Below are 23,852 nucleotides of genomic sequence, written 5' to 3'. Positions count from 1 at the left end.
TCGCCATCCGAGAAATATAATTATGTGGTCCTTTCAATAGTTCCAACATAAAATTTACTACATTATTTCTATACTAGGTTCTTATATTTTTAAATCACATTAAATGTATTTTTTTAATTTATAAATTTTCTTTTTTTTTTTTTTAAATAATATTATTCTCTTTAAATTTAAAACACTACCAAATAATATAACTTAATATGACATTTTATATGTTAATATACAAAGTGAACAAGCTCTATCTCACAACTCTAATTACTTTTAATCTAATAATCATTTTATAGACATTTTTTTTTATTAATAATTATTGCCTTCTTAGACTTTGAAATGCATGCCATTTTATTATTTATCACTAGTAAGAGAAAAATAAACTCATACTAGGTTGAGCCATATTGTGTCATTATAATGTTAATCTATTAAACAACGTAAAAATCCTAATTTTATTTGATAAGAAAAACATTTTTTTCCTCAATATTTGATAAATTGCTCATTTTTTTAAATCACTGAGTTAACAGTAATCATATCAAATGTCGTATATTATAACACATTTTGTAAATTTTTTTTTTAGTTTTATACATGAACTCTTTTTTTTTTTTTTATATTTATAAAATTAGTTGATTATATAAGGAGAGATAAATCGCGTGCGAGACAAGCGGTTTTGTGAAATGATAGGCAGGCCACAATTGGCTTGGAAATGAAATTAGGGGAAAGATAATCCGTGCCCCTCTAAACCGTAAATACACCACTTAATCGAAACATTTTGATAAATAATTGTTTTTTAACAAATCATCGACAAATTTTTTTTATCTGTAAGCCAATACTTAAAAGTAATCTTTCAATCGAATAAGACTTTTCTGGTTGAAATTTTACAAATAATTATATTTTTATAACATGGAAACGTTATTTTAGTTGAGAAATGTAGTTTTAATCATTGGACAATTTTTATATTACATGGCAATAAGTATACAAACCTATTATTTGTTTTTTTTTTCAAACAAGATTTTCATCAAGTGATTTGCCGAATAGAATCGAAATTATATGTTAGACAAAAGAGAAGTATATTTTTCTATCGAATAAATAGTAATTTGAAATAATTTTTAAATTCTTCAAAACGATCGATATAGTAATTTATTTGTTTGTGTTATACAATAACACAAATTTATTTGAAAAATGGGCCCGACAAAGCGATTAAAAATGAATGATAAGAGAATAAAAAATAATTGCAATACTAATTATCCAATATTCGAAGCGACAAACGAAAAGTTATCGTCATCATTACTAGAATCAACACCATTAGAAACTTTGTCGCCCACAACAGCCTCAACTTCTTCAATATCACCTTCATCGCCAGACAAAATATGGTATGATTTGATTTTATTTTATATCCTGAAAGTGATTTTCGGGTTCTCGAGTGGTTCAATTCAAATGTGAACAAAAATAATTCCTACTAATTTCCATATTTTATTACACCAATGAAATAGATATTAAATTGTATAACAACACCCACCATGCATTTTTTTTTTTTATAATACAGTACAAACTGCAAATGGTTTTATTGTCATCCTGCAGTACGAATGTGGTTTTCCCCTAACATAATGATTAGTTATAATAGCAGTCAACACCACCTAAACGAGGTATCACACTTATCAGATATAATTACCATACTATAGGTAGAATTTAATTTTAAGTTAATTATTAATTTAATTTCAGTTAATATGTTGTTAAATATAAATGATTCTAACTACTTGTGGTTTGTTAACCACAACCGTGATAATTAAATTCCTATGTGGTTAAAATATAAAACATACCGTGTTTAGATTAAGGAACAAAAATAAAATACATGTGAGTACTTAAGCTAGTCGCGCAATGAAAATAAATATTACAGTTAAGATTAATGAGGAAGTCTAATTTAATTGTTGAAAAAGAAAATTAAGTTCGTCATGGAAAAATACACGAATGTATCAAAAGCTATGTCTACAAAGAAAGGGCGACAACATACATAAAATAAAATGTTTAAACAAAATCAAGTAATATAACAAACATCATCACGGACGGTATTAGAACACATCCGTTAGAGTTAAACGGAAATTAATAAAAAAAACACCAAGAGCGGTCTGGATACTCAGTCCTTAGCGTTGGCTAGTTGAAAGAGGAAACGTGTTCTCTCCACACATAAATAAAATAAAATAAATTTATTATAAAATAATTAATAAAAACACAGCTCATTACGTAAATATAATTATAAAAAAATGATAACCTGTCTCCGAAGAAACCTATCTGGATACTTGACCGAAAAGACCTGGCCGTTTGTCGTTAGCAACTCTACTGCATCATTGAGAACAGTGAAAAAAACAAAGATACATGGGCACTCTAACACGGTCAATGACAAAAGAACAAAAAAGAGCCAATATCGATCTAACGGCTATTTCAAACCGATAAAGGGCATTATTTTTTTAAAGGAATTTATCCAAATAAATAATTTGATTTTGTTTGTAGTTCAACACCAAAAATAATGAACTGTTGTCACTGCTGTATTGAAAAAAAGGTTCACTAACGCATTCTCTTGCGTGATAAAAAAAACAGATAAATAGACATAACAAAACTATAGACGGTCTACCTTCAAATTTGTGACGTTAATAACAAAAAATAGAAGTTAAAATTTATTAATTAAGCTTTTATTAAAAATAAATTGTAAGGTGTCAAGTTTTGCGGAACATTTGCAAAAGTTTAATAAGTTAACATTTCATTATTTGTTAAATTAGTTATGATATTTTAAAGTAAAAATACCATATAAAATATGTGAAAAATATCGAATTTGTCATTTTTAATAAAAAATATTTAGATAGAATTTTTGTTAAGAAATTTTACAAAACTCTCTAGTATTTATTTGACATTTATTTTTTATGTTAAATTTTACATGAGATGTTCAATTAACCTTAGGTTTCACATGGACTTGGAAAATCGCAAATTTAACATGAGTCCTATTAAAACGGAAGACAAAGTATTGTTTTTTGGAACAGCAGCCCTATCGATGACCATGATAGGTTACTCCTTATCTAAAGGAACGGGAGCTATGATGAGATTTATAAACAAATGGGGTAAGTCTTCGTTTTAAATTACTACAACATGCAAGGGCACATGTAAAAACATTATTCTAAATATTTTAAATGATAAAAAGCAAACATTGATACGCTTGAACTTGTCTATCATTATACGTGTTTTTGTTTATGAGTAGAGATTCCTTCGGTAATCAGGGAAACGTCGGTCACATCCGTTTATGATTACTTAAAGAACCCTGTGATAGCTATTCGAAAAATAGGAGAACGTAGAGCGTTAAAGGAATCATTGAACAAACTCGTGTTTACCGAACAAATCAACAACAAATACCAGTAAAACACATACTGTACTAGTTATATATTTTAGTAAAACTGTTTACGATACAAATTACAAATGTTCAGGGAACTGGTTGGAACAACTACATACGCGGCAACACAAAAACTAAGAACGAACCGTAGAAACGTTATGGTTTACGGACCACCGGGAAATGGAAAATCATCATTCGTCAGAGTAAGAATTATAATTTCCCAAAGCTTATAATTACACTATTGGCCCCACAAGTCTCGGCCGAATTTAACATTTCCATTGCCCCTCACAAAATTCCTTAAGTCGTACAAAGTATACCGTACCATTTTTATATCGTTTTAATGCATTATTAAAAAATCACATCATAGCTTGAATTAAAATCGAATAAAAATATTTATAAATTAGTCAATGAGAACAGTAATTGTAATTATAATAATAATGGTTCATAAATAAAAACCGTACGGAGCATAGTACTTTCCTGTTATTGCGACTACCGATTACTCGGAGCTACGAAAATGTTACATTTCTATTAAAGTAACTTAAAAGTTACTAATTAAAGTAACTTTCTATAGTAAACATATGCTTTATTTCAACCGATAATAACATGTGGCTATATGTAAAAACGACTCGGTGATAAATACTGAAATTTAAATATCTTAAAACAAATAACAATTTACAGCTTAAATAAAAACAACAAACAAAATCATTAGCGAAAATATTAATATATTATTATTTATTTTCGTTATTAAACAGATTGTTTTTGGTAATATTCGTTAACGATTCTATGAAAGATTTTTTTTTAAAGATTTAAAATGAAATAAAAAATTAATTTTAGTAAAGATTTTACATTTGAAAATTCCCAAATAACTCATGAAAGTATGCATTTATCATCTATAGTGTTTTACTTAAAAAGTAATTGAACTTGTTAATAATAAATATTATATGGTAAATTCGATTGAAAGAATAGATAACATATTGGTACTTTTATTTTTAGTAGTCTCTTTTTAACAGGAAAGTACCGTATATGAAGTCGATTGATTTATACCAAACGCATATAATCGAAATAAGTTGATCATCTACCGATCTTAGTGAGAGAATAATTGTTCTTAGAAAATCGCAATAAACAGCGGTGTTCACTATGCTGTCATCAATGGCATTGATTTGATGTCACGCAATCAAAAGTTAGTGCCGGAAATTCAAAAATTATTCGATTGGATCTATAAGCGAAGAAGTAATCCTTTCGTGCTTTTGGTATTGAAAGCGGACGAATTTTTCAACAACCGGACAAATGAGCATATTAGAGAAGCTACTTGTATATTCTCAGAGAAACTCAAAAATAATAATTTTAACAGGTGAAAAATAGTATATAAATCGCTGCCTCAAACGTTTATTAAAACATGGTATTCCCTACATTGAAATAGTTGCTCAAACTCACATTTTAATTTTAATCGTTCACGTGAGAAAAATCATAAGTAATAATTACCAAAATTTAATTATAACCCGAGTAAAAACTACTAAGTTGACTTATAGTAAAATACTGTTACAGTGTTTATCTAAATTTTTCAATAAAAAACGGTAGCACAGTGGGGTCGCGGCACAGTGTGGACGAGGCATAGTTGGTACAAGTATAGATGACATCTGACAGTGATTAAAATCACTATCATAAGCAACGCTTCGATGAAAATCTGTAGATAGTGTTTAATTTTAAGAAATTGGTCGATTATTTCAAAAGCGACAATACTCTTATTCCCTTAATTTTATCCCGATTAGTTATTTGATTTATAAGTATAATATATACTTATATTGATGCAATACTNAAACGCTTCGATGTAAATCTGTAGATAGTGTTTAATTTTAAGAAATTGGTCGATTATTTCAAAAGGGACAATACTCTTATTCCCTTAATTTTATCCCGATTAGTTATTTGATTTATAAGTATAATATATACTTATATTGATGCAATACTTTTCAATAAAAAATGTTTGTTAATTATAACAAAATTATAAGTTTTGTACACTGGACTACAAGGAACTTTCATCAGAAACAAAAATATACTTTTCTAAATCAACATTTCGCGATTTTTCAAATGTACAATTAGACTTTTTCTATCACTTCTAAATTTTAATATTATTAAAAAATACGTATTTACATATAAAAAAAAATAATTAAGAACACAAGAAAATTGTTTTAAAGTTATATTGATTTTGATTATTAATATGTTAAATATAAGAAAAATGACTTATTTAACCTATTTTTTTAATCCTTTAAAGTTGATTTTTGTGAAAGTTTATAGAAAAAAATTAATTTATTACCATAACTTTTAGCTGATTTGCAAGTTTAAAATTGACATCATTAAATAGAAAATTTTATGAGAATTAAAAAAATTGTATCGTTAAGATTAATATGCAGTCAGGAAGTTTTATAATTACTATTTATAGTAAATTTATCAGAAAAGCTCAATATTTTTTTTCATTTTTATCGTAATAGATTACTTAAATAGAAATAATAGTAATCATTTCCCTTAGTAACTTTTAGTGTTTAAAAAGATTCTACAATTGAAGTTTGAACTGAATTAATTTTAATGATTTACTTTAACTAAAATAACTAATAAAAAAAAAGTTGTAAAAAGATCTAAAAATCCATTGTTAATTCAGGAGAAACTAACTATCATTTTTTTTAGAAATGATTTTTGTAGCGACATGTCACCAAAAAATTTGGAATATTATAGTCTAGTAGTAGCACACACAAAAAATTATTATTAAATTACAAAGTAAAATATAATTTAGATAATATAAGATATAATTTTGTAATTGAAACCTATTATATCGAACTTGATTCGTCAATAAATACATAAAATATGAGAAATGAATAATTTTAATTGTCTGTATGAAGAACATGGGATAAGTAACTGTTTAATTGATAAATTAGAATTTTATTTCATTTTTTGAGGATAATATCTTCAACTAGATACGAATTGTTGTCATTTGACGTTTCGTTGAAAAAAGTAGGTCAAGTTAGAGCAGAGAAAATAAAAGATAGTCACAAAAAAATACTTTTTCAGCTTTGCATCGAAGCTAAAACCTAAAGTATAGTAAAATAATATTAATATGATTAAGTAATTTCTTCTCGCGAGAGACGACTACAGTGATGGGATCCTTGATCTTTATTGAAATTATTGAATTTAAATGAGATAAAAATCAAAGGAGTTGAAAATTAATTCTAACTTAAAAAGAAATTAAGAAAAAAATGCAAAAAATTCCTTGACATACGCGGTTTGAGAACCTATTACTCCAAGCGCGTATGACACAAGTTTAACCGACTCCGGCAACCGTACGTCACTTCTTAGAACGACAAAATTGGTAATTTAAGCCAGTTTAAATTTAATAGTTATTTTTGTTCTTGCTTTATATTTGCTTATATAAGTTTAAAAAGTTATAATAATATATACACCACAAATGTACCACAAAAATGTATTTAGTAAGTAAAAAATTATTAATCGAGAATATTAGTATGCATTATATATTTTCTATGAATATTAGTTTAATGGTACTGATGACCGCCGACAACCAAATATACAACATCAAGATTAATGACTACATAAACGATTTTGTGTTTATTCTTACTCCAGAAAAAGAACAGAAGCTAAAATTAATCAGACTATATGCTGAAAAATATATACTAAGTGTTGAAGACAAATATAGGAAAGAATTAGAAAGTATATATGATGAGATAGCGAGTGCAACTAAAAATATGTCTTGCCAAGACATAGAGATGCTAGTCAAATTGTGGAAAATTTTACTGTATGAATCGAAAAGTGACAAAAATCCAAAGCAAATCATCTTAGAATGTTGTTATCGAACTATTCAGGATAATAAAAAAAAGGTTAAAAAATGTATTATTTAAAAATTATGTAGAAAAAATAACTGTTACAACGAACATTTGCTAATCATACTTATTTTATTCAACTACAATATTCCAATCCATTCAAATTAATCACCGGCATTATTAATATAATTTTCAAAAAAAAAAAATTACTTATTATTATTATTGTTAATTGCTGATACCTATTTTATTGACTTATAATAACAAATTTAATTACAATTCGTATTTTAAAAAAAAAAATTTTCAGATGGAACATATCAGTAAACCAGAAACTTTTGAACATTTACTGCTTATTGATTCCACTAAGAAAATAATTTGCGTATAGTTTACATTTACAATTAATACGGCTATTATATTTTTATCAAAACAATTTTTTTTCTTATTTTATGACGTTGTGATAACGTAGATTTTATGTAGAATTTTATTGTTAAATCATATGATAAATAGTTAATTTCAAATAAATATAGTATAAAATAATAAATGTATCAAGTATTTATAACTCAAAAATAAATTTTAAAATGTTAATAATACCAAAAAGTTTGTATAATCAATAGTGTTTTTTTTTTTATAACAGTATATGAAAAATTGCCAATTTCTCAAAAATGTCTCAATTTCTCCATAGAAAAAATTTTGAGATGTTAGTAATTTTTATTTAAGAATTTATCAGCTACATTAAAATGGTAATAACTCCCAAAATACTGGTCTAAAAATTGGATATAAATCCATAAATCCATAAAAACATAATTATCATAGTAAATATTGTTTTCATGTTTTATCAAATTTAGTAAATTATATTAGTAAGTAGTATTTTAATACAGATACTTCAAAGATTTTTTGAGATACAAATAAATCAAGACATCAATTATGACGGCAATTGTCGTTGGTCATTATTTAAATAGTATTAATACTGAACTATTTTTAAACTATCATAAAAACAAGTTTATACAACTATTTAATTAAAATTTGATTTTTTATAGAAATTTCCAGTAGTCCGATAAAACACTAATGGTGAATTTTTGTTAATACATTATTGTTAAATATCTATAAAATTAAGATAAGTTCTTTATTATATAAATATAATATTATATTTACTCTACACGATGTACCATAAAAATACTACAATGTAGAAAATAATAAGACAGCCGTTTTATTGGTTTATATTCAAAATACAATATTAATTATTATATTTACTTAAAGTAACTGTTAAATAAAAGGGCTCAAAAAGGATATTTTTCAAAAGATTCCATTATAGACATTCGAAATAAATTTCAAAACTCAAAAATATATGCGATTCCCAACTATATATACATAAGTTTTTTGTAAATTGTTTCAATAATGAAGATAAACTAAAAATACTTTTTTTTCTATGTTTATGCATATCAAGTAATAATATGGTGTTATTTTAAATTAACTAATTCTAATCAATATAATAAAAAAATTACAGTGATACAGACTCAGATAATTAAATACCTGAAAAATATTTGTACTTTTTAATTCTAAATATTAGTGTGTATCTCTCTTTCACTAAGTAAACATCAGTGCGATTTTAATATCATATTTTCAAATAAATTTTTGCAAGAAAAAACATGATGTCATCATATATCTAAATAAATCGCCACTTGTGGTATATGAAAACGGATACACCATCAAGAAAATTATCAAATTTAAGTATACTTCTGTAATGAATATAAATTTATTTAAAAAAAGTTCTTACCCGTGATTTTCGCTTTTTTAATGCGATGTTAAATTTCACTCTTTAATTTTATTTAATTAATATAAAATTTCATGTGAAAATTCATTATTCAGTAATATACAAACATAGATTTAACTACTTCTAATAATGGTAATATTGAAACAATGAATCCCAAAAACAAGTTTCATTAAAGACTTAAATAACAATTGCCGGACATTGTAACCGAATATCAAACGTATTGGCACTTCACGCATTATATTCTCAATATCTTTTTTATTTAAAGTCTCAACAGTCCTCTTGCAAACTACGCTGACGTATGAGTTCAAAAAAATAAGTACACAGTAGACGAATGGAACCATGAAACGTCTAACTAAGGAAACCAAACTCAACCTCTCGCAAGTAAACACATATTATTTTACCTCGTAAAAAATTCAAATACAGTTACTCGTATTCCGATGCAATGATGTAAAGCCGACATACTAGCTCATGGAAATTAATACTCTAATAGTAAATATATCTCAAAATGGAATAAAATATCACAATAAAATAATTCTAGATAATTTATTTTTATATCAAAATATACAATAAATATAAAGCTATTTAATGTAATTCAAATTTTCAAAGTCATTTTTCCCGTTGTTACCCAGTGTGGATAATTATATAAATGATAATTTTTCATAAAAATGGAATAAATTTTATTATTAAAATAATAATTTAACGAATAAATAAAGATTACGTTCGAAAAAACTACAATAATATGTAGTTGAGTATTTTATTTCATTCCTTCAGAAAGAAGAAACCTCAAATTTACAGTACGGCTGATTTGTGTACACCCCACGCGCACTATATACCCAATGTATTTAAAATGCTGTAATCGATGAACGGTCCATCGGATAAAATTGTCTGTAGTTTTTTTTCTATAGTCATATGATAAACTTTAAATTAAATTTAAGGTTTTTTCGACCCTGAAGAGAAAATATTAATTATTTAACTACACATTATTATAGTATTTTAAACCTAAATTTTTTTCTCGTAGTATTAAAAATACTCAATAATCTCTGAAATAATGTGTCTCCAAATTTTGAAACGACCCGTGTAAGTAAAAATAGCACCGTAATACTGATTTGTCGATAAAATGTTAACTTGTTATTAAATTGAAATATAAGGGATTTAAATAGGCAACTAAATTAACACAACACTATGAAGACGTCCTGTACATAGTTTTTTTACATAACAACACAAATGTATCCACTAGATGTCGACTCATCTACCGGCCAAGTAATTGCACGTGGAAATGAACCTTGTTCCCGCCAATGGCATTCGAGCAACGGGACATAGTGCTAACGTCACGGTCTAACAATATTCTAATGTATTTTGTGAACAACTATTACCTCTGAAATTCTGAGTAATATAAATATTCTGTACAATATAACGCAAAAGAAAATGCAATACCGACAACATTACGAAAATGTTATTTCAATGCATTACAATTTTAATAATTATAAAAATATCACAACAAAGAATAATTATTGATGACTTCTATGAAATAACATTAATACGAATAATAAAATATATTTAAAATTCGTCTTATACAGTCTCGTGACTTAGTGCACAATATCATTTATGTATTTATAAAAAAAAATTAAATATTTTATTGAAACGAAACATTTTAATCGTTTTATTTAAATCATAAAGAGTAATTATAATTACTGCAAAGGATATAGCTATTTTAAATGAAAATCTTGACGTTCACAATTTTTTTAATACTCTTTATATTTATATAAAAAAAAAACATCACAATGGATTTCTGTGTTGCCGCCTGCCTTTGCTGCCACTACCCTTACCCTTGTTCATATATCTATAGGGGACGGTCGTAACCGGGAGGGTTGCTGAATCCCCTCCTTTCATTAGTGTACATTTTCTTCTTCGACGACCGGCGGCAACTCCACTATTATTATTATTATTATTATTATTCGTGAGGAAATAAATTTCACGGAATACAAATCAAATATTAAAAAACTAAAATGTACACTGTACCCACTAGGAAATTAAACGATCGGAACAAAGGTAGACGTGTGTGGCAGTGTATCGACAATTAGGGTAAACGGACGAAGGTCACATCGGCCGAAGTAGGTACTCGATATCAATGATATATAATTATGCATTCGTCGTTATGTTGTGTGCACACAAGACAAAGAAATACAGCGATGAACTCTTTAAATACTCTCTGGCGACGGCAGAAAACACCGTTGCGTACACTGCGCAGATTTAGGATAGATTTTTTACAACTACGAGGAGTTAAGTAAACTATAATGATATGGTAATGCTGTAGTGGCCATGCAACTGTTGCCAACTAGATATTTTTTTAAACATTGCAGTTATTTAGGTGCCGGAGAGAGCGAGGGCGTCCGGTCACTGACCGGCGACGGCAGTGGCTTTCACAAAACAGCATCACCATCGCCATCGTAATACACCGACGAGTGTACCGAGACTTCCGAATGGCCGCATTGAGGTAGCGATATAAAGACTACCGTCACTAGGAGTGATGACCACAAAGGCCGTCGAGAAAGTATTATTCGAGTAGGCGGCCCGAGGCAAATTCTTTTGTGCGGGACGGATAAAAACGTTGACCGTTGAAGGGTTACAGTCTAAAAAAGACATTGGCGGAGCGTACCGTCACAAGACGACACTCAGGGATCGTCCGATGTAACACGTTAATAATGGTGGTGGTAACTCCTTTTCGCTGTCCTTTTTAGTCCTACGAGTATAAAAACGACACGCGTAGCGGTAGAAGCGACTGTGTCGGAGTCCTATTGCTCGTAATGTTCTCCCCTCCCCCACACCGTTTCATCTACCGTCCGATGTGAATGCGGCCTGGGCCCCGTGGTCCTATAGTCCCCCCGCGCGTCCTCACTCGTACGTCGGAACTGGCAGCTGCACACCGCCACCGCCCGCCGTACAACCATTTACACTCGCACACATTGAGAAACTACACGACGGTTGTGGTGTGTGTGAGTGCGTGCGATAGCGCTGGTAGTAGGTTAGATGATGATTACGATGAAGCAACGGCGGTGGGTGCGAGTGAGCAAACGGGTAACAGTGAGAGGGTAGATGGGAAGGTCGGTGAAGAATGAAGTGGCGGTGGCATACGAGGGAGATAGAGAAAAACAACGACGTCGACGTCCCGCCGCCATTCGAAACTACCGCCGTCGCACGGTTTCCAACGGCGTACCAGACCGCGATGTACGAAGCTCATCGTAGTGGTTGCCGCCGCCGCCGTCGTGTACTAGTAAAATATTATTATTATTAAAACAGTGTAGCCAATATCGCCACACAAGCCGGATGATTGGCCGCGATGGCATTTGCCGTCTCTCGATGTAGCACAAACACATGCACACACACACACACACACATATTCAGCTTACGGTTTATCCCGACGTACTGAACACTGGTCTTGAAAAACCCACCGTCCCAACCCATTTAATTCCACATAATTCTAGTTTTCAATAAAAGCTTTTAAAAATAAAAAATAAATAATAAATATAGAAAAGTTCAGATAAAAACCAGGATCATCTCTGGAGCGACTGTAATAGTTGTTTAAATGAGTATATCGTATAAAACAATGATAACTCATTTTTATAGTTTTACTGAATAACGGTCTTAAAATTATGCGCCATCAAATTAACTCGAATTAGATTCTGAAAAGTAGAGCGGCGCACTCATTGTCATTTTTAAAAACCAAGTCCACTCCAAAAAATAACTTTTGAAGACGTACAATTTTTCTACTACTGGAAAATTCTAAATTATTAACATAAAATAATCAAATATAATAACATTAAAAACAATTTCCAGTGATTTTTAATCGAATAATTATCGTTGACGTCAATATCACAATGAATTTGAAAATATAATTTTCCATAAATAAATAATAATTAATGGAAATTTATAATAAAGTATAAAATTTGCATTAATAAACATTAATATTCATATTAATAAAAAAAAATTATAAATATGAGAATAAAAAGTTAAAAACTAGACTTTTTTTTCAAAAATGTATACAATAATTCTATATATGTTTCTCGATGTGGGTGGATAAGCAAACACGTTTACATATTTATAATTATAAATATTCGAATAAAATAGTTAAGTGCCAGCATTCGTTTTGTAATTTCTTGGTTTTGGCCCTTTACCTAGTTGTTGAATTCAATGGGTTATTAATAGAGTTAGAGGAGCGCGCTTGGTAAGTTCAAAATAACGTGCTATTACTGTATTCATTGTCATTTTCATAAGACGGTGTGAAAATAGCGTTGTTGACTATGTGGAAGCTAATCAGTAACACCACAACACACGTGATTCGCGATTGATAAAATTGGAAAAGTTTTTCAAAACGTAAATAACACTATCGTGATAAGGGGGGAACTTGGACGAACATTATCGATTATGTACAATATCAAAGCACGTTACGATATATTATTAAACTATCGCTTCCAGAGAATATTTAACGGTCCCATTCATTAATGACAATTTACAAATATTAACAAACCGATTGTGAACATTTAACTCGCAGAGTGTTGTTCCACGCGCTATGGCGTAATATACTGCTGTTGGATAACAACAGTGGTTAACGTTTCAAACGTCGGTTGAAAACTCAATGCACAAAGCACACGAGCATGTAATACGGTTAATTTATGTTGTGAATTGCATTAATCAGCGCAAGCTTATCAGACACTTATCACGGCAGTTTCTTGTGTAAATTATAAAACGAAAAATGCAACAGAGCGCGTATACTTCAAGAATATAATATAATATTTGTATAGTTACTCGATGAGCTATCAAATACGAGTTTTTATTAGTTTTGTGTTTAATAACGCTACTAAATTGCACTTTATGAAACCCAGTTTTATGAACATTGCTAGAGCTCTGCAAAAATAAACACTAACCTGCCTTTTCGTATCGTAGTTAGTCTATTGGCATTGAAGGAATGAAGAAAGGAATGGATACCCCTCGAATACCTCTTAGAATTCGAAAACTCATTCAATTGAATTCTGAAATAAAAAAGAACATATTAAAATGTTATATTTGTACGTATAATAACGTGTTATGTATCAGACACATTTAAACTATTGAAAGTTTGACGTTATAATTTCAAGAACAATTTTTGTTATAAATACAAGAGAAAAAATCATTTCAATTGTTGCAGAAGCTGCTACTTTTAAGTTTCAAGCATAAGTTTTTGAGAATAATTTAAAAATGAATTTTGACATTGTGAAATGGAAAGATGATAAGTACGAAATAAAAGTATTTACCGAGAAATGAAATTTTGAACTGACACGAAAACTGTTCACAATGTGAATATACAAATACTCTGAAGTCAAAACGAGCGTCTATAAATGACTGTTTTAAACTTTGAATATTAATTTCTATAAACTTTATATATGTGTATTATCATCAAGCTTATGTATTCAAATTGCGAAAATAAAAATAATTTTTTTCAATGCAACCACTCATGTCAAAATAACCTTTTGTGTATCGAGTTTACTTATCTCATCTAAAAATACTCGCTTTATACATAAAACAAATTCAATGAATATCATCTAGAGAAATTAGTAGAACTACACGATCGAGGATTAAAGAGTTCAACAAATTATAATTTAAACAAACATTTTGCTAGGGACTTAAATCCTTGACTCGTATTTGGGGGCAATAAACCAATTGATTAAGAATACATGTTTTTAATTGATAGGGTAACTGCTTAAATAAAACACACTCTTAGAATGATTTTATTTTGTAGGTTTTGATAAACAAATAGCAAGAATGTTTGCATTTGAAACATTTCCTACAATATAATTCAACACGTTTCGTGTATTAAACAAACCGAAACATGGCCAATACTCATTATAATCTATTTCTTCATAAGAGATAAATACTTGTAACCTATTGACTTTAAACTTCTTATCTAGCAATATTTACCTCTTTTCATTTTAATTCTAGAACAGATAAGAATTTTTCACAATTATACATGTATATATGTATTTTAGAGCCTTTGTAATCATAAGGTTTTTCATTTACAAGTATATATATATATATATACAGCTTTAAGTAAAGCAATAGAATCTTTGGGAAAACTAGATTTAAATAGTTACAAAATTCTTTCTAAGAATCAGTGATAAAAGTATCTAAAAAAAGGGCTTCAAGAGTCTCGAAGACCTTTTTTCAAGCAGTTCAAAACTGCTCTTGATTCAAGACCGCTAAGGAGAACATTGTAAACAATTCTGTTTGTATTTTACATTTTTCAAATATAAATAGATATGGTAAATTTTACACAATTAAAAATAACTACATTAAAAAATTTTTACCTTGCACATAATTTTAAAATTATTATCATTATAAAAAATTTAATTACAAATTTTAAAGCATTCATCTATTTTGACACCATATAAAAATTAAATTTAAAATAACTGAAAATGAATAATCAATTCAAACAGCTAGCTATAAAATTTAATTGTGTACAAATCAAAATCATTTTTAATAAAACAAAAATCCATCATTCACCATCAAAGAGGCAGTAATCTTTTCAAATTTATAGAACATTAAATATGAAAGTAATTAAATACTCTTATTTAAACACTAAAATAGAATATTGTAAAATTATTTGGAAATCAATTACAATGAATGCTAGATTATGTGGTGCCTTTGTAAAATAAATCTATTGTTATATTTTTAAAACCAGTGTAGTCAATATAAAAATATTTACGTATTTATTCTTTTACAATATAAAAATGTGCACGATCCTCTTAAAAGATCTCATATTTATTCAATAAAAAATATATATTAAAGCCTCAATAACTATTTGGAAGTTAAACAAAAATTCAATGATTTAATACAAGTTAAAAAAATTTACCATAAGATTTTATAATTTTTAATAAATAAAAAGCTACTAATTGTTTTAAAAAATATCTAATTATTTAAAATGTCTTTATATGTGAAAATTGTACAAAAAAATTAGTTATGTTATCCTCGATGGGGTATTTTTAAATTGATTAAATAGAAATTAATACTACTCACCAAAAAAAAAAAAACATTGTATAGTAAACATTACATTTTGACTTATCGTCTATTATTTTAAATGTTAATTAAAATAAAAAATTACAAAAAACAATATTATAATAAAGTATTATTAACTTTTTATAAAAAAATAAAGCTAAATATTACTTATTAAAAATATAAACGTTATAATTTATTAATTTTAAAATTAAAAAAAAAATACAATGCCTTTTTCCTGCGTTATCTTACATAAAATATTGTTTTTTTATGTATCGTATTTAAAGGGAAGTATCAGGGGTTATGACACCCCTCTTGAACAGGTGCTATATGTAATTTTGTTTAACCTTTTTATTTTTTTTGACGTATCTTTTTTAAAATTACATAATAATTATACAACTTTATACATTAACATTTTAAATTTGAAAAATAAATTTTTAAAAAATTTTTTACTTCACAAATACACCTTTTTTATTAAAAATAGTAAGAATATTTATTAAATGTCCATTTAAAAGGTATTTCCAAATGTTTCTGGAATGCAAACATCTATTACCATAAACTAGAATATAATAATTATAAAAATTATAAACTATTTTTATTAAAATAAGAAGAGACCTGTTATTAGATTACGTGTAAAAAAAGGTGTTCATATTTTATATTTTGTAATATTCCCTTGCAAAAAACACACGTAAGTTAATAAAAATATATCAATTAATTTTTAGTTTCAACTTAAAATATAACTAAATAGTTTGTTTTTTTGTTATTTATTTATTAATTTTGAACACTATATACTTAGAACATAAAACTTTGAGGGTTTTGAAAAAGAAAAGTTTGGGAGATTCTCTAACTGAGCAATATTTTAAGTAGGGAATTATTTTTAGCCCACAAAAGCGTAATTATTTAAATTTTAAAACATTAAGTTCTTTTGATAAAAAATATATCTAATTATTAGTTGCCAATAATTGGTTATTACCCATTTTATCATATAAATTTATATTATTTAATCATATAAAAAAAGTCATTAGTTACATTACTAATGTATACTAAAAATACTGTATTTGAAATTACTACTGCAATTTGAATAACAATATTGATAAATTACAAAATTTTATCTTTTATAGAAATTATGAAAGAGTTGATCTATTAACGAAAAATTAATCAATACTTTTAACAAGTCAATAATATAAGCATATAAACATTTGAAGTGTATTATTTTTTAATTTTGATTAATTTTTATAATCTAAAATTTCACAGAACTTTACTAGGCACTTGAGTTTTTTGTAGAAGGACGCATGTAGTAAAAAAAATATCGTTAACTTTTTTATATTAATTATAGTTTCGCACTTATTTTTACGGGTAACTACAATATTTTTAATTTTTCATGGATTAACGTGGTTTAAAAAATTGTAAATTGTACAGTAATATATATTTGTTCTTCTATGAAAACCTCATATTACTTCATCTATGGATCCTAAAACTGTTTTTTAAAAGTTCTAAGGTAACTAATTCATAATTAATATAAATAATAATTAATACAAAAGAATTTTTTTTCATAACTCCTTTTTTATATTTTTTATTCTCTAATGCTTGAATTAGACATTAGAGACGTATTTTTTAGAGGCAGGTAAAAACATTATAGTCTTAATAACCCTTTAAAAAGCCACGATATTTCTTAAAATATATTTTTTTGAAAACAAACCAAAAAACTGATAACTTATGAATTTCAAAATGTATGTTAAATGTTTTCAAATCAAGGTTGCGATTGATAAAATATATTTAATTAGTATTTTTGTCAAAGTAATAAAACTATGATAGATTCAAGGAGTAGTGACAAATATTTCATAGTGAAAATAGAGTTTAAAAATTTTGTGCATTGTGTCTTTTTGCTTAAACCTGCAACTATAAATGAATACTTAGATTACCAATAGCTTAAACAGGATTTCTTAATGGCAGAAAGAAGCGTAGTCAGGTCGATATATCAGTGTATCGACTGCCCCATATAGAAGCAATATTTTTTATCACTTTATTTTGGAAATATAAATGATACGGCAAATGGATTGAGGGGGCATAGCCCCTTTTAATTTTTCTATTAGACTACGCGACCACTGCTGATTGCAAATCAATATATTGACTTTTCTTTGAAAACTCATGTTTGTACAAAAAATGTAGGCCTACCCATGAAACGATTTCGTTTCACAAATAGATTTTAATAAAATTAACGATTTTTTAGTAAATTAAATGAAATGATGATACCGTGTAACACATCGGCAGGATGTTACAAAATTTTTGTTTCGGAATGGAAAGGGTGATCTAATTTTAGATTACTGGGGCTAACTCTTACCATTTCATTAAACTTATTTTTACCGTAAAAGTCATATTTTACAACAGACCAAATTTATTTAGTTAATCATAATCAATATGGGAATTTAGTAGATGTATTATACAAAAAGTTCAACGAGGCAGATTGAGTGAGAGGGGGGGGAGCAGTAGTGCCCTCCAAGCCTACTTTTGTTACGCCGTCAAAAACTAACAAATGCTATTCAATCAAAGGAATTTTTTTCCTTTATCAAAAGGAAAAATATTTTCAAATATTTTTTTGTATTAATTCATATTCTAATTATTGAACTTTATATTTAATCATATGTTTTTATGTAAAAAATTTGATTAGGGTGTCATAAATAGATAATTATTTTTTGTTTAATCATAAAAAACACAAGATTTCAAAAATTAAAAAAGAAATTATTTATATTTTTCTATTTATATAGAAGAACTATGTTTATCAAAAACATTTGTCCTACTCGTTCTTTAAAAATTTAGTGTTTTTTAATCAAATTTTTTTTTTGTTAATAAATCGATGGAATTAAAAAACTTAAAATTTATTCCATTACATTAAAAATATGAGTAACTCGGTTTTACATACTATTAGATCTTTGGTAGTGAGTCACCTATGACTTCTCGAGTGTTGAACACTAAAGATAGATAACTTTCGTTGAGACTTAACAAATTGTAGTTATAATAAATGTTAAACATTTTGCGAAAAACTCTTGTTTTCGTACATAGTGCAAAATGTGCGTCCCGTAGATATAACTAATACAATTTTCTAGGATTATTTTAGCTTTTTTTTATTATTATAAAAAGACATTTTATTTGTTTTTTAACATAATACTCAGCAATAATATCGAGAACCATAAGCATACACAAACACAAACGGGAGTAAATAATTGAGAAATACTACAGTTAATATTTTTCATATTAAAATAGCCAATAACAAAAATTTACTGATAACACGAAAATGACCTAACTCAACTCGATAAGAATATTTAATGATTCACCGACCTAACCAAACCCTAATGGCAACGCAAAATCGGTTCGAATTCACAATTGTTCCATGGGAAGACCTACCGACAATGATTTAGGGGAGGCAGGGGCGCCCGACCCTTTTGACATACCGCTCTAGGGATAGCCCTAGACCCACACGTGCACATTTGGCGTGGGGTGGGAACGTCCCGTCAGAGCATTCGCATTGAATTCATTATCATGAGTCATGCATTCGTATGGGGAGAAGCCACCATCGTCATATTGTTATTATATACCCTTCGTAAGGCTTGCACGACAGGCAGCTTTTCTAAGCCAACACGAGCATATTTTTTCTCGCGCCTTTGATAAACGCAATGTTGTTGCTGCGCTAATATATTTCAACGAAATTAAAAGATTACATTATTTTTGCTATTGCGTTTCTCGTGGCCGTGCGCTCCGAAGGACATCCAGCGCCAATGCCGCTCGGCGATTGCCTCTATTTTAACGTTTATAATAATATTTCATATATATTTATAAATGTATAGATATATACGAGTTTTAACGCGCGCGCAATGCTGTGGTATGTGCGTGTGTGTGCGAGTGTGCTGTATACTAAAAGCGGCGCGCGCACAACAACGGCATCGGGCAGCACATTATACACAACGACTCGGCGTAGTTATAATATAACGAATGGCGATGACGACCGAGGACTCGTTTTAGCCGCCGCCGAACGACGGTCGGACGCCCGGATTTGTGCATCGGACGCCGCGACGAACGACTACGGCGATAGTGAACGCCGCCGCCGCCGCCACCACTGTCGTTTTTTCAAAAAACAACCGGAGCTGCTGCTGCTGCTATATTATAGTCGGCCTTCCTACTGCCTGACTGTTTCCCCTCTACCCGAACCGACAGTGTTGCCGCCGCCTCTACTAGCCCGTCTCTTTGTCTCTCCCTCTCAACACAAAAATATATCGTTCTCGCTCTATCCTCCGCTAACTTACCATAACATTATTATGATAATGACAAGAGCTTCGTCCGTCGTCGTAGTAGTCGTCCTAAATAATATATACTCAATCTATATTATGAACACACAGCATTATATATCTATATATATTATATATATATATATTATAAATATATATGTACACATTATACTAACACGCACGATTATAAAAAAAAATATTTAATTATAACAATTATAAATTTTTTTTTATCGGTGATTTATTGAAAATTAATCATAAATTTAATAAAATGTATTTTAATAATGGTCTAAAATACTACATTTTAAAAGCTTTTCTCGTTAAATATACTCTACATAAATACTAAATAGGTTTTTAACGAAAGCGGCCTTTTTTTCGTTCAGCGGTTACAAAATCACGTAACCAACGTTACAAGGAAAACTCGTGCGTATTAGAAGGTTTTTCTTTTTGAAATTAAGCGGGCTTTTAACGGCGGCATCGACAACGCCAGTGCAGGCATTCTAACAGTAATATACGATGCGAATTGTCACACACACGCGCGCACAATACAGAAAAAAATACATGACTTTTTCGATTCAGCAATTCTGCCACTCCAACGCAACGTCGACGGCAACCGTGGTTAATTAATAATTTGCCTTGTGCCATGATAAAAAAAATTTATATACAGTGAAGTATATTTTCAGTATTTTTCGAGAGTATTTCTTATACATGCAATATTATGAATAAATCTAATGTTTTTTCTTCGCCAGTGGTTTTTACACTTATTGTCTTGTAACGGTTTCGATTCAAACAAATGTTAATCCTCTAAAAATCATAAAATTTAATAATGTAAGGCTGCAAATAAATTTTAATAAAACGCGACCATTTCATTGAACTCGTGAGTCTTTTATCACATATACTTTCAAATAATTTGTTAAATGAAGTTCAAACTAAAACTATAAAATAAAAATATCTCTACATGCGTTAGTTATTGCAATAAAAAATGTATCTTTTCATAATACCAAAAAAAATATATCCAATTTTTCCTTATAATTTAAATAAATACTATGAGAGGAAAATGAGTAAAATTAACAAAAGTGCTTATAAATTGAATTTTCATAAAACATAACGTAATTTTCTCTTTTTTCAAATACTATAAATTATTCTATTAATAAAAATAAACATTATTTAGACCATAAAAATTGTAATAACAAATTAATTTCATTCTTTTGTATTATACGAAGTATTCTTGACTAATTAGCTGAATAAATAAACGCGAATGAGAGAGGGGCCATAGGAGCAAATATTAGTAATTTAAAAAAAAAGCATTTTGATAAATTTTGAGAGAGCTAAGACTCCAGAGGAAAAGATTAAAAATCCCTTCAATACGCGTATTAATGTATGATCGTAAAATGATTTATGTATAGTTACTTGGATACCTTCAGATGAGAAAATTTTCTCAATGTCATATATGTAATCTATGGAAAACAAAAATTATTTAACTTAACATGACCATAAAATAGAAACATATAGATGATGGTATAGTTAAAAACATAAAATGTAAGTAAAGCATGTATGCATATGAAATTTTATTTTGGTCCCTTTAAATAACAAGAGAGTACTACATATTTTCGTCATTAAGAGAGTCTAGGTACCCCTTATAAACATTAAAATAAAAATTAAGTGATGGAATAATCAGAGGTGGTGTCAGATGGTTGTACTCTCCCAAAAAGGGATTCAACTATGATCATTTTATTAACCTTCTATTTTTGGCTCATCAAATTTATTATAAGTTTCTTTCCACCTCACAAAAAAAATAAATGTTTGTTGTGCGAATATGTGTAAGGGTAGTTATTAAATTAAAATATTTTCAAACACAAAATTTCATAAATGTGTACTTGTATTACAAGTTTTATCTATCAAAAATAAAAGACCAACTAAATGTTTATAAATAGATTTCAAAAAGTAAACAATTATTTTATTTTAAAAGTAATTTTTTGACATCATGTCATTTTAGTCTAATTGCAATCATATACTTAATAATAGATTGTTTTTATAGCTTATAAATATATTTAACAATAATTGTTAAATATACAATTATTCGATATTTCGTTTCATAAAAGTTCGTACATAAAGAAAGTGATAACAAAAAAATATTATATAAATATAAATAATTAAATCGATAGTATATAGATTATATACTAATTTATTTTCTAAAAATAAAAAATCGATTGACCAAAACAATTCGGGAGCTAAACAATTTTTCTGGTATTAAAAGCAACTCTATAATTATATTACTAACCAGTACCTTACTTATTCGTCAGTACTCAACGGAATAGATAATAGAGTCTGAAGTCATTATGGAAAATTTAATGAACCAAAAAAAAAACATAAAATGTTACACAAATAAAATTATGTTTTAATTCGTCATATTTTTCTTGAATAGTAAAATAAAGTTGGCTCAAATAAATATCTAGAAGATTTCAATAATAAATTTTTACCCTGACAATATTTTTGATATGAATATTATTAATAACGCATGAAACAAATGTAATTTACTTTGTTAATTTTAAAAATAATAATTTATGTTAATTAATTGTATTTGTTGTGTTTGTATTGAAATATTTTCAATTTTATACGCCCATGTTATAAAACTAAAATAAATTATTTTCCAATACAAATTGTTTGTGTCTTGAGAACGAATGATGTTGGAAATACAGACTAATAAAGCGACGACTTATCTATTATCTATTTTTTCCATTGACTGATTACCAATCTACAGTTACATTACAGATTAAGATGTTTTTCAAATGCAGAAACATAGGATAAACTTATGTACAATTTGTCGAGGGAGATAATTAAAATAAAACAATAATATCGAAGGAATTCTTTACTGTCGGGTTTAAAAGTACTATGTACGGAGGTATATTATGGATTTAAACGCCTTGGGGCAGTTTATATTTTATGTGCTCCTGAAATTTTTCGCTAAACAAAAACAAGAAATTTCTTTTAACATAACTCGAAAAAAATTTCTTGTTTTAAAAACTTTGATTATACATAAATGTAAGATCATAAATTATAAATAACATTACATAAGTTTTTATCGAGTTAATCGGCTAAGACGTCCCCATAAGTCTCGGGGGTACACTTTTTGATGCGTCTTGGAACATTCCTCTTATGAAGACACTCCACTGGTTATATAAAAATAAAATTTTTGTATAATTAGTAAGTTAAAAGTATCGCGATTCCTTATACAGGAGCGTTATTTACAGTGTACGAGGTATGCAATTGTGTACTTGAAATGTTATTACTTTTAAAAGAAATACTTACATTTTGTCCTAATAGCGCATCTAATTCAATCTTCTAACGCCTAAAACAAATGAACCTTTTAATAAACATTTTAAATTTGTAAATTGATAAATACGTTAATTAATTAAATAAGGAAAATTATAATTTTAGAATAAACTATCAAAAGTTACCTCTACTTATTATATTTGAATCAACATATCATGTTTTCCATCCTCCCATTTTTTTGTAGTAATGTCCTTGATAATGAAAATTATTAAAATAAATGTGAGCTTTGCAATATTGTATGTACTAAACACCTTTGCATTAACTTC

At 27.9% G+C, this 23,852-nt stretch overlaps 2 protein-coding genes across 3 annotated transcripts in view; one reads left to right on the top strand and one right to left on the bottom strand.

Annotated features, from left to right (window-relative positions):
• The window catches only part of LOC126898722 (ATPase family AAA domain-containing protein 3-like), a 16,120-nt gene extending 8,767 nt beyond the window's left edge, over positions 1-7,353 (top strand). The window contains exons 2-6 of the mRNA XM_050673024.1: positions 2,938-3,095; positions 3,233-3,386; positions 3,456-3,564; positions 4,471-4,712; positions 6,900-7,353. Coding sequence (XP_050528981.1) covers positions 2,945-3,095; positions 3,233-3,386; positions 3,456-3,564; positions 4,471-4,712; positions 6,900-7,263 — 1,020 coding nt within the window. The 5' untranslated portion in view covers positions 2,938-2,944 and the 3' untranslated portion in view covers positions 7,264-7,353. The remainder of the gene's footprint in view (positions 1-2,937; positions 3,096-3,232; positions 3,387-3,455; positions 3,565-4,470; positions 4,713-6,899) is intronic.
• Positions 1-23,852, bottom strand: part of LOC126898724 (uncharacterized) — a 25,770-nt gene extending 1,918 nt beyond the window's left edge. The window contains exons 1-4 of one of the 2 annotated variants that reach the window (XM_050673027.1): positions 23,838-23,852; positions 23,712-23,777; positions 23,563-23,602; positions 13,876-13,980 (exon numbers count right to left, since the gene is read on the bottom strand). The gene's annotated coding sequence lies outside the window, so the exon portion shown is untranslated. The other variant, XR_007702360.1, reaches the window with a different exon arrangement.

Source organism: Daktulosphaira vitifoliae, unplaced genomic scaffold (assembly GCF_025091365.1).
Source record: "Daktulosphaira vitifoliae isolate Bord-2020 unplaced genomic scaffold, ASM2509136v1 Scaffold_2, whole genome shotgun sequence".
NCBI lineage: Eukaryota > Metazoa > Arthropoda > Insecta > Hemiptera > Phylloxeridae > Daktulosphaira > Daktulosphaira vitifoliae.
The sequence above is the reverse complement of the archived record's forward strand: the minus strand, read 5'-3'. Positions and strand labels throughout refer to the sequence as shown.